Raw genomic sequence first — 12,500 nt, 5'->3', positions numbered from 1 at the left:
TGATAAGAAAACAACATAAGAAACTACACACACAGAGAAAACATCATTCTAAACACACACAATCACACCAAACTCTCACACTCCTTACCACTCACTTCTAGCACCCTACGACCCCCAAGGCACCCAGACACACAGAGGAAAGGCCGCAGACTTACATGTTGGCACCACAGAAGGAGTTGAAGTACTCCTGGAGGGTCGCGAGCAGCTTCCAAACACGGGCGTGGAAAGTTTGTGGATTGAGCATGCGTATGCTGCAGCCGTTGTTGTAGTAGTCCCAGACCACAGGTGCATGAGCCTGGCCTATGGGGTTGTGCGTGTCCCGCTTGCCATTGCTGTACGACGTGATGTCTAGGTTCTTGGTGTACTGCACAACGTTCTGTTTTGCAAGATGGGGTTACAGGTTATTACAACATACAAAAGAGTACATTAAGAATATGAATAATTCTGAAGAAAAGCCATTCCTGTTAAGAACTTTTGTATATTCTCTATAACAGTTAAGAGGAATTCATCATATTTTACAGTAATGATAGTAAAGGGAGGAATATGCTCTAGCACGTGATAACACGCTAGAGCCAGTCGAGCAGGAAGTTCCGCTACATATCAAGGACTCGACAGCAGGATGGTTGCCAGAAGTCACCAGAGTCAGTGATGACGAGAGAGTTCTAATACCATCATTGAGGGGTTAAAACCACCCACTTGGAAGCAGGTTTATCTACCTATTTACCGGACCGTTTTTATAAAACATAAATCTATAAAATGGAATTCAAATAACTACAATTGCCATCTAACAGCTTCTTGACTTAATAAACAAAATAAAGTGCTAATCACAATGACTTCTGTAACCCATCACAAAAAACCCTCTTATCTTAAAAGAAAAGAAAAAAATTTAAAAATCACAAAAATCAGATGTTGTTAATTCAACTTACATTATGGAGGATCCTGTCCAAATCAGCTGTAGTAAAGAGACCCTCATAGTACCCACTTTTACGTCTAATGTGCAGGGGTCCTTGTTCCCAGTACTTGCTGCAATGGAAAATCGTCACAAAATGTAATAATTCCACAAAAAGTCACACACCTTAAAACCATACTATAATATATAAATATACTAAATGACATAATACAATAATCATGCTATAATATTTGTCTCCTCTTCCAATATAATAAATTATATTATTTTATAAATCAATAACATTTTATGCTTCACTGTCACTACAAACACCAACAATACTAGAAAAAAACAAAAAAAAACAGGCTGTTTTTACACCTTTTCAGTGTCAATGGGAGTTAATGACTGTGACTTAATATATCTAACAGTTTAGCATCTTTCATTCCAGCCACAAAGCAATAAACAGCTATTATCCCTTCCCTATCCATACACCCTAATGGGTCTTCTCCTGTGGCTTTGGACTCCCTTAATAGCCCTTCCAAGCCATCAAAGACACAGCACCCTCCATTCTATCTCTTACCCCCTTCCCCCAAGACCCTCTTCTCTCCCTTCATAAAGTCAGCTGCCAGAGTGATTCATGTTTTGTTTTTCACAATGTATTTCATGCACTCAAGAATACATGATAGATATATGATCTTGTACTAGATTAATTAAGAATAGTAAATGTTTGAATGCGTCTTAAGGATTTTACCTCCGTGTCTGTTTTTCTTTTTTTTATTTTTTTTATTCATATATAGGGGTTATTGTTTCAACTTTGATCCTATCCTTTTGTGGTAAATATTTGACATATATAATTAAGCTCTTCAAAATATCCAATTAAGCCATTCAAACAATACAAACCAAATTTTTCCATAATAAAAGTCAATTTAAATAGATCTGTATGTATGTGTGTGTGGGGGGGGGGGGTCAAAAATACAGCAAGGAACAAGAAACAAATAAGGTTATGAGATTTGTACGGTTCAAAACAGAATTCAAGACATCTGCTAGTACTTCTATAAATACTAGCAGATAATGACGACTAATTTTACACCACGAACTCCATCACTCATATGCCTTCATTCTAGACTGTTACTGCAAATCAGAGCCCTTCCTAACTTCTGAATAGTAGAGTTAAACCCACTTCACTCCGAGACACTACAGGTCCACACTACACCACCTGCCCCTGACCCAAAGCAGATCCCTGTGATATCTTAATGTGGAAATCCTAGCAGCATCCACTTAATAAAGACAGATCACATGGAGCAGAATAAAGTGAAATGTCAACACCAAAAACTAAAAGAATACTCTTCTTTTTCTTACCTTAAAAAAAAATATCAGCATCAAAAGCTTAAAGAATACTATTTTCTCTCTTACCTAAAGAAGTCTTTCTCTGAGTATGGATGAATCATCCACTGGAAAGACTCTTGTCCTTCCTCTCGGCTGTCCCCTGTGCTCCTAGCTTTGATGTCCTCCCCTGACACTGGCAAAAAACATTATTATTATGAGATGATTATGATTAAAGCATTGCATGTCCTCTAACAGTCTTCAAATGAATCATACAGAATCTTTTCTAAAGTAATTCATCAATGATCTTTTCAAAACTGAAATATAATCCTACTCCTAAAATATTATGCATGAAAAGTAAATAACAATTATAATGATGATAACATTATAAAATTTCTAAATCTTAATGATATAAGGCTTGAAACAAAAAAAAAAAGAAAATAAAAAGTTCCTGACCCTACAGCCACAACATATCTGAACATACATGTTTCAACATCCATTTCGTTCTCATCCAACTCTTCTGCTACCTCCTCCGTGGCCTTCACCCCGTTCGTAGCTCCATTCTGTTGCTTAGCACCCTTCTTCTTCTTTCCCTGGGCTTTCTTTGCTTTGTTCACTTTCTTATTCTCATTCACCTTCTTCTCATCGGCCTTAATCTCACTTATCGGCTCGCTGGCTGTCTTCGGCTTGTTATTCTGCTTCTTGGCAGTCTTCTCATTAACATTCTCCTTGCCGACCTGCTTTCCTTTGTTACTCTTTTGGTTCTTCTTATACGAAACCTTTTGGCCTAACGAAAAGGCCTCCCTGGACACCACCTTCCACCGAGGCATAGTCTTGTTTCCCTTCTGCTTGCCTTTTACGCCATTTGCCTTGCCGTTATTGGCCGCTGTTGTGTCCAGGGGGCTGCGCTTCTTCTTTGTGTTCTTCTTGATCTTTCCTCCATCTTTGGCCTTCAAGTGAGGGGGAAAATAATGTCAGATTCAAAATCAAATTCTAATAACTGGATATTAAACAAGAGCTGAACTGAAACAATGTACATACAGAGAGTAGTATCATTCTGTACTGAAGCCGTTATTCATTATTCCCTATCCACTGAAAAATGTTTATCATAAAATATGCAACATAAACTCACAATAACATCGAAGACAAAAGCAATATTCAATACTTTATTCAAACTTCTAAACCAAAAAAAAAACAGTTTTTGCTAAATACTTCTCAACAAACGATCAGACATGATCATTTTTTAGGATCTGTACTCTTCATAGACATGTTTCATATTCATCTGATATACTGTATATAATGAATTCCTTATTGGTGAACTGAAAATTCATCCTAAATCTTACCATTGGTCCTCGGTACATCGCTACTGCTGTTACAGTATTTTTAGGAGCTTTCATGATGGTGGTCGGCCTTATATCTTGTTCCTGTGAAAATAACACATCTATAAACATCTATACATTATGCCCACTTCCAAAACCTAGTACGTACAAGGGCAATCAACTACGGATCAGACAAGGTAAATGAATACCAGTAAATCTTTGACCTCATGACGCTGAAAATTTTACTCTTCTGCATCTTAGAAAGTGGAATAAGTCTTGTCTGTGTCTTATTAAGACCAAAATAAGAAATACCTGAACTGTACTTCATTTGGATCTCTTTTACATAGACTAGATATTACACTGACTTTCATCATTCATATTATATGTAGCTTTCAAAAGAGAAAAGATAATGATAATAATATTCAATTCTCATGGAATGTACTTGCAAGATATCTATTTCATTAGCCTGAGAACTGCACAATTAGGAAATATGTCTATCCAGACATAGACACAAAATGCAGTATTTTATTTCTGTCTATGTAAAAAAAGAAAAAAAATGTAAAGTATATAATTTTATTATGATCAGCTCAGTTTGTTCTGCCAAAACCAGTACAACCACCATGATGCAAGGATCAATTCGGAAATGCCTTGAATGTTTAAGCTGCAGGGTGCCCTAAAATAGCAAGCAACATGAAACATTTCTCGCTTTCAATTGGCCTGTTGAACTATGAGAAATTTTGATTATCATTTACAGAGAAATTTTTTTTTTTTTTTTCTTAAATGCATGGCTCTTTTCAAGACTATAACAGTCTGTATCATATTGCTATTTTGTTTTCGATTTGCACAGGAAATGTCATAAGTGAAAAGGGTTCTGGGTTTGGAAATATTTCTGCTTCACACAGCCACTGAACTGTGCATTCACTATTTTCGGTTCTTATCATTAAGGGTGTAATATTCATTAATCTATTATTTTCCAGTAAAAATGACCAGATCAGCAAACAAATAAAAGTAGTGGTAACTGTTTACATAGTGACTGCACCCCTCTCAGACTAAGTCCCCTTCACTCCAGTCAGGTTATACTAATTACTGCCTGGTACCTCCCAGTACTCCCTGGTATCACCAGACACTGCCCGGTGCTAATAAATCTACTGGCCAGTAGCTATAAAGGCATTAATTGCTTTTTTTTCTTATAAATTTCATGTTTTCGAGGCATACTATTCTTATACATATCTTCAGGTCATTTCATGGTCAATTTGACAAAATTTTGAAAAGGATATCTCTGACTATTTTATGGCTCGAGCTGCCATGTTTTGGTCGCGGTGGGTTGATATAAAAGTAGCATTGGAATATGATGCGTATTGAGGTAATTTGCATCCTTTACAATAAACACACTATTTATTGTTATTTTGTCTTATATGTTCTCATGTAATCTTTTCATTTTTATATTTCAGATCCTTTTTCAGGGCCAGACTGCTGCTGGTAAATTGAATGTATATACACTTCTATATTAATTGCTCTTACAATAAGACAGCTTTGTGAAAATCTCCTCTAATTGACCATAAAATGACCTGGAGACACATGTAAGAATAAATAACCTTGAAAACAAATTAATCTAAATAATGCAGTTATAGCTACCGGGCAGTAGATTTATTAGCACCTTCCAGGCAGTACCAGGCAGTAATTAGTATGACTGCTCCAGCCAAAAACCTTGGAGGCACTCCTGGAAATCCACAAACACCACTGTATGAACCAAAAGCCTTAGGCCCTGGATCCCTACCCAATCACTTTGGCGTTGGGCTGCACGCAACATTTGTCATTACTTATTTTTAAAATTTTTGATATTATTATTTGCCAGTGCAGATAATTTCATGTGTCAGTGAGTGTATTATTTTTCTCTGTTTACGAGTGTCATTAGATTTACTCTTTCCTTGCGGAGTCACTGTGTAAATGTGTAACAAAGTATTAGTTAAGTGCTGTGCAATTTACCATTACTAGCAAAGGAAATGTCATCAATGAACAGTGATTTACAGTCTGACATTCTGCCAATTACAGGCAAAGTTTACCTTGCACCACAGCTGTGTGAAACAAACAATGCATTACCTTTCATTAATTTATCTATTCCATACAATATTAATCATGAAAGACTGATTATCATGCATTAAAACAATACTGTAAGGATTTCCTGAAAATCTGTATATAACCCGAAATACAAAAGCTTATTTTTCGGTAAAATCACCTGCATGGTTCCACTTGACAGCTCCACCTGTACCCAACATAAAGCTCAAATTCATCCCGTACCAGTCATGAATTTGATTATTTCTGAGTAATAATTTTGCATTCTACCCTTCACTGAACATAAACTCAGTTATCTCACAAACATCAACCCTTCAAACCCTGTTGCACACACGACACAACCCCCAGCCTTAGTTTTAAAAGTCCTTCCCTCTCAAAAAATCAAACATAACACGCAATTAAATCAACAACCCTTCAAAATTCCATAACACACGAACACCCCTCTTAAAACAACACCCAAACCTTCCCTTTCCAGACCCCCTACCCTCCAAAAACGACAAAAAATTGACAAAAATACACGGAAATTTCACCCACCTCTCACCCCTCCGAGACCACGTGGAAAGCATGTAAACAAACCGACGTCGCTGTTGGTCGAACCGGGTCGGACCGCGGTCGGTTTAAATTATGCAGTTTTATTAGGTGTTTTTACTATATTTGAGAGAGTAATGGGTATTTATTTCATGTAGGCAGGTGGAGGGTGAAGATTTGGTATTGTTTACATGTGTGTGTTGTTGACATTTACATTGTTGATATATATTTCACTGAGGATGTTGAGTGGCAATGTGAGATTAAAGGGACGGTGGATATAACGATGTAAGGAGGGTTAATGGAAAAATGAAAGGCTGGTAGATATGTAAATGTATAAGATAACACTTGCGATATACTTAATAAATATATATGTATTTCATAAGTGACTACATGTACTTCTTATCAAACATTAACGTACCCATTACATATAGAATAATTAGATAAATACATGGACTTTACATATACGAATGTATACGAAAGCATACATATATAATACATAGACATATGTGCACACACACACAAAACATACACCAAAAATAATAGTAATAATAATAACAATAATGATAATAATAATTATTATACTACTACTACTACTACTACAACTACTAACACTACTAATACTAAAAACAATATTAACAATAATGATAATAATAATAATAATAATAATAATAATAATAATAATAATAATAATAATAACAATAATAATAATGATAATGATAATAATAATGGTAATAATAATTATAAAAATAATGATAATAATGATAATGATAATGATAATGATTGTAATAATGATAATAATAATAATAATGATAACAATATAAATAAAAGTAATAATAATAATATAATGATGATAATAATAATAATAGTGATAATAATAATAATAATGATGATAATAATGATAATGATAATAATAATAATAGTAGTAGTAGTAGGCCCCCTGAAGTCATGTCTGACTATGGGTAGCGCTCGACATAGTTAAAACAAAAATATATAGAAAATAAACATTTTTCCACACATGGCAGTACGCAGAGTGCACGGCGTACAAATTTATAAAATAAAGATAAAACAATGTTTGCATAGAGATAACATATGTAGAAGCAGCATAGAATTAACAGAAAGAACAAGCTTAGTGGGAACATTTCTTGCTGTGGCTGAGAAGGCCAATGCGAGCCTTGCAATCTCTGCCGCAGTTTGGACAAATGAAGGCGGAAGGTAGTTGCAGATGCTCGCCTACTGTTGCCTTTCTTCTTGCACGTTTTTCAGCGACATATGCCTTCCATCTACTTTCCCCTTTAGGAAGCTGACGTTTCAGGGTTAGCTTCCAAGCATCCCTGTTTGCGGCAATTGTCTCCCAAGATGCCACGTCAATGTCCAGGGCTTTCATATCCCTCTTGCAGACATCTCTATACCTGAGTAGGGGGCGCCCTCTGACTCTCTCCCCTTCCACAAGCTCTCCATAGAGCAAGTCTTTAGGGATTCTGCCATCATCCATTCTGTGGACATGACCCAGCCATCTCAGTCGACGCTGCCTAAGCAGTGTGTAAATGGAAGGAAGGCCAGCTATTTCAAGCACCGCAACATTTGTCTTCCTTTCTTCCCACTTGATGCCAAGGATGAAACGCAGGTTTCTCAGATGGAATATCTGAAGACGCTCTTCTTGTCTAGCATAGGGTGTCCAAGTCTCGCTGCCATAGAGCAAAGTGCTCAATATACATGCACTGTAGACTGACATTTTTGTGCTGACTTTCAATGTGGAGTTCTCCCACACTCTGTCAGTTAGCTTTGACAGGGTACCTGCAGCTTTGCCTATCCTCTTGTTAATCTCTGAGTCTAATGAAAGAGATTCAGAGATGCTAGAGCCTAGGTACGTAAAATCCTCAACGACACCTAGCTCATAGTTGTCAATTTGGATTGAAGGCTTAATGGATGAGCCCTGAGACAGAATTTTGGTCTTTGGGAGGCTAATGATCAGGCCAAATTCTTTACAAGCTATGGAGAGGCGGTCCATCAAAAGTTGGAGCTCCTCTTCTGTGTGAGTGGCAATGCCAGCATCATCAGCAAATAGCATGTCTCTGATCATAGCCTCTCTTACTTTGGTTTTTGCTCTGAGTCTAGCAAGGTTGAAAAGCCGCCCATCGGACCGAGTCCTAAGGAAGATACCCTCTTTCACATCACCAAAAGCGTGTTTAAGGAGCATTGAGAAAAAGATCCCAAAGAGGGTTGGGGCTAGGACGCAACCTTGCTTCACGCCGTTGCGTATGTCAAAAGGCTCAGACAAATTTCCATCAAACTTTCATGTTCTGATGGAAGGATCTAACTAGACAAAGGAGCTTTGGAGGGCAGCCAATTTTAGAAAGCGCCAAGTACAGTCCCTCACGACTAACTGTGTCAAACGCTTTAGTCAGATCGACAAAAGCAAGAAATAATGGCATATTTTGCTCCCTGCATTTCTACTGAAGCTGTCTCGATGCAAAGATCATGTCAATAGTTGATCGGCCTGCCCTGAAACCACACTGAGATTCAGGATAGACACGCTCAGCAAGCTTTTGTAACCTGACAAGAAGAACTCTTGCATATACCTTGCCCACTATACTAAGGAGAGATATGCCCCTGAAATTGTTGCAGTCACTCCGTTCACCTTTATTCTTGTAGAGAGTAACTATTTTAGTATCTCTCATGTCCTGTGGCACTTCACCTTCTGCCCAGCAACAACAAAGAAGATCATAAATAGGTTTAAGGAGGACTGTCTGACACTGTTTGATTAAATCAGGAGGTATCTCATCACTTCCTGGAGCTTTACCAGGGGCAAGCTGGTCAATAGCTTTACTCAGCTCAGAGATTGTAGGCATCTCATCAAGCTCATGTAAAACACTAAGTTGCTCCATCGCAGCAAGTGCGGACTCAGAAACAGTGCTCTGCCTAGAGTATAGGACAGAATAATGCTCTTTCCAGCGATCCAATTGCTTACCCTTGTCCACAATAAGTTCTCCAGAGGAGGATTTCAAGGGGGCAGATTTGATCTGAGTAGGCCCTGTTGCAGTCTTAATGCCCTCATACATGGCTCTGATATTGCCTGTAGCAGAGGCATTTTCAATGTGCTGACTCAGCTCCATCCAGTAGTCATTGGCGCAACGCCTGACCATCTGCTTGGCCTCATTTCTGGCTTGCCGGAGCTTGTACAGATTTTCTCTACTGGGGTGCTTGTTGTACTCGCACTGCATTTGCCTCTTTTTCACAATAACAGGATTAAGTATCTTAGACTTTGTCTCAAACCAGTCAGAAGACTTGGTTTTTTTTCTACCAAAGGTTGCAAGTGCACAGCTGTGCATTGCAGATTTCAAAGACTGCCATCGCTTTTCAGCTTGATCTGACTCTATGATTGAATATTCCTTTTCAAAAAGGTTTGTAAATTGTGACACAAGCACAGGATCCTGCATGTTTGCAGTGTTCAGACGAGGCTTTCCCTTAGCCTTAGAAAAGAACATCTTTTTTGGAGAGAGCTTAACTTTGCAACAAACAAGCAAATGATCAGTATCACAGTCAGCACTGTGATAAGAACGAACAACTTTGATGGAATTGAGGTTTGATCTACGAACAAGCACAAGATCAAGCTGATGCCAATGCTTGCTGCGTGGATGTCTCCAAGAAACTTTATTCTGAGGTTTAGTCTGAAAGAATGAGTTAGCAACGCAAAGATTGAGACGCGTGCAAAATTCAAGAAGTCACTGACCATTTTCATTAACTTTGCCAACATTGAGTTTGCCTAAACAAGAAGGCCAAGCCTCGTAGTCACTACCAACACGGGCATTGAAATCGCCAAGTAGAATAACTTGGTCTTTTGGAGGAACTTTCAGAAGGGTGGCACAGAGATTTTCATAAAACTCATCCTTTGTGTCAGAGGAGGCCATGAGAGTTGGCGCGTAGAAACTGATGAGTGTCACAGGGCAAGTGGTGGTGTTGAGTCTCATTGTGAGAATACGTTCAGAGCCGTTTGTTGGAGGTTCAATCATTTTCAACAGACTATTCTTCACAGCAAAGCCGACACCATGCTCCCTTCTCTCATCTTTTGGCTTACCATGCCAATAGAAGGTATAGTCTTTCTCGCGTAGGCTAGCTGCCTCTGCAAGGCGCGTCTCCTGCAGTGCAACAATGTCGACATCAAGTCTAGAGAGCTCATTGTTTATAACTGCAGTTTTTCTAAGGTCATTTATGCTTCCAAGGTTAATTGAAATACCAGTAAGCATAGTCCTGACATTCCAGGTTCCCAGTTTCAGAGCTGGTCTCTGTGATTTTGAGTGAGTTTTGGCAGGTGTATTTATTAAGACTAGCTTTTCGGCTTTTGGCCTAGCCCCACACACCTAGGCGAAGCAAGCTAGAATGGCACGGGAATTCACCTAATTTACCGGGGGCTGCCCAGCTTAAGGAGGGCGGTAGATTTCCAATGGGGCGCGATGACCCCTCCCACCGACGGTAAGAGACCCCTAGCGCTCGTCATGACGGCCATTTGTCAGAGCTTATAACCGGTAAACTGCCTCTCACCCGTGTTGTTACTCTCCAATGTTGTAAGAATGTGGATGGATGAGTGAGTGTCGAGCGGTGCCTGGGCAAAAACAAAAAATAATAACACAAAGAAAAAAATAGAAATAGGAGTACAGATGCTGCCCAATAATCAGTGCTCCCCTCTACTTCCCAGTGATTACACAGGCGAGGCATCCGAGATGACATCAACCTGCCACAAAGGGACGCAGATTTTTGGTAGGGTTGATCTCCCTAGGCATTGTCTTTACAAGACAGGTTTCCCTGGCCATTGTCCAACAAGTGGATCATCTGCCCAGCGTAGTGGGTTTGGACCATAACTGATATATACACCAGCTGCTCCGCGACCCCAAAAGTCACATGCTCCCATGACTTTGCCTTTGATCTTCAGTCAACGATCAAAGACCTGACCCTGAAGGCACAGGCCATGACACAGGTAGTACTGGCTTACATGGTACCAGTAGCTTCCAGCTACTGATACCCATAGCATAATGAGACAAGTTTTCGCAACAGAACATGAAACTAAGTACATTTTATGATTATAACTATTAATCTAATCACCTATGTTAATAATAGATATCTAACTATTATCATTATAATAATAATAATGATAATAATAATAGTAATAATATTCAAAGGCTAATATTAATGATAATAACAATAATAATGACAGTAATAATAATAATAATAATAATAATAATGATAATAATAATAATAATGATAATGATAACAACAATGATAATAATATTAACAATAATGATAATGATAATACTACTACTACTATTAATAATAATAATAACAATAGTATTAATAAGGATAATACTACTACTAATAGTAAAAATAACAAGAATAACAATGATAATCACAATGATGATAATGATAATAGTAATAATAATAATGATAATAATAATAGTAATGATAATAATAACAGTAATAATATTAATGATAATAGTAATAATAATGATAATAATAATAATAATAATAATAATTATTATTATTATTATTATTATTATTATTATTATAATGATAATAGTAGTAATGATATTGATTGTAATAATAAAAATGATAATAATAATTACAATAATGATGATGATGATAATGATGATAATAATGATATGATAATAAGAGTTATAAAAACAAAATGATAATAATAATTATCATTATTATTATCATAATGATAACAAAAATAAAATATTGAAATTACAATACTATTGATGATACTATTGTCACTGTAACGGCAACAAAAGTAGTGATTGTATCGGTGATAATGATAATGATTATAATATTTCTGTAGCACATTACGACTGCAACTTCTGATAATGAGGAGGATTTTAAAAATTACAGCAAGAACAAGGTTTTAATGACGATACCAAAGAGGAACCATAAGGCGTGAAAATCGTCAAAAGTATTAATTTCAGCGTTAATTGATATCCGAAATATAAGCGTTATGGTGATATCCAATTTTATATTCCACGAATTACAATCAACTTTGAATGCTATCAAATCTAATTCCTAGATTATTAGAAATCTCAAAAAACCAAAAAAAACTATCTCTTCCATCAACCCAAGCAACCAATACCAAAAAACCAAACCACCATATAACACAATTCACCATCCCGCTCACTAACCCCAATAAAACCAAAACCTAAACCTAACTTCACGATAAAAATTCCCCCAAAAAGAAATCCATTGATCCAGCAGCCCTTCCCGCCAGGACGACGGTTACGATCAGCTGCTCGCATAAACATCACCATTTCCTCCTTTTGGTGAATAAAGCTCATTTCTTCGTAGTTTCTGGGGCTTTTGACGCCACTCAGGCCATGATGTGATCTCGG

The 12,500-nt window shown here is 37.3% G+C and overlaps 3 protein-coding genes across 4 annotated transcripts in view; 1 reads left to right on the top strand and 2 right to left on the bottom strand.

The window, feature by feature from the left end:
- The window catches only part of LOC125037456 (ribosomal oxygenase 1-like), an 11,423-nt gene extending 5,211 nt beyond the window's left edge, over nt 1-6,212 (bottom strand). The window contains exons 1-6 of one of the 2 annotated variants that reach the window (XM_047630602.1): nt 6,136-6,212; nt 3,553-3,633; nt 2,694-3,159; nt 2,300-2,405; nt 927-1,023; nt 156-376 (exon numbers count right to left, since the gene is read on the bottom strand). In XM_047630602.1, coding sequence (XP_047486558.1) covers nt 156-376; nt 927-1,023; nt 2,300-2,405; nt 2,694-3,159; nt 3,553-3,606 — 944 coding nt within the window. In that variant the 5' untranslated portion in view covers nt 3,607-3,633; nt 6,136-6,212. Of the gene's footprint in view, nt 1-155; nt 377-926; nt 1,024-2,299; nt 2,406-2,693; nt 3,160-3,552; nt 3,634-5,764; nt 5,786-6,135 lie in introns of those variants that run through there. The other variant, XM_047630601.1, reaches the window with a different exon arrangement.
- Nucleotides 6,213-8,579: 2,367 nt separating this feature from the next.
- Nucleotides 8,580-10,624, bottom strand: LOC125037704. Its single transcript, XM_047630895.1, has 3 exons — nt 10,595-10,624; nt 9,882-10,412; nt 8,580-9,797 (listed from the first exon to the last, which is right to left on the bottom strand). The coding sequence occupies exons 1-3, from the start codon at nt 10,622-10,624 to the stop codon at nt 8,580-8,582; spliced, it is 1,779 nt and encodes a 592-aa protein (XP_047486851.1).
- Nucleotides 10,625-12,368: 1,744 nt separating this feature from the next.
- Nucleotides 12,369-12,500, top strand: part of LOC125037702 (DNA topoisomerase 2-binding protein 1-like) — a 29,675-nt gene continuing 29,543 nt past the window's right edge. The window contains 1 exon segment of the mRNA XM_047630894.1: nt 12,369-12,431. The gene's annotated coding sequence lies outside the window, so the exon portion shown is untranslated.

Source organism: Penaeus chinensis, chromosome 23 (assembly GCF_019202785.1).
Source record: "Penaeus chinensis breed Huanghai No. 1 chromosome 23, ASM1920278v2, whole genome shotgun sequence".
NCBI lineage: Eukaryota > Metazoa > Arthropoda > Malacostraca > Decapoda > Penaeidae > Penaeus > Penaeus chinensis.
The sequence above is the reverse complement of the archived record's forward strand: the minus strand, read 5'-3'. Positions and strand labels throughout refer to the sequence as shown.

Excerpts from the sequence above, each read along its gene's own strand:
- LOC125037704 (XM_047630895.1), bottom strand. The coding sequence starts at position 10,624 with ATGACGAGCGCTAGGGGTCTCTTACCGTCG. Across the intron at positions 10,413-10,594 it reads CTAGGGGTCTCTTACCGTCG|AGACCAGCTCTGAAACTGGG; the intron begins GTGGGAGGGGTC and ends TCAAAATCACAG. Across the intron at positions 9,798-9,881 it reads CTTGTTTAGGCAAACTCAAT|ACTAAACCTCAGAATAAAGT; the intron begins GTTGGCAAAGTT and ends TCATTCTTTCAG.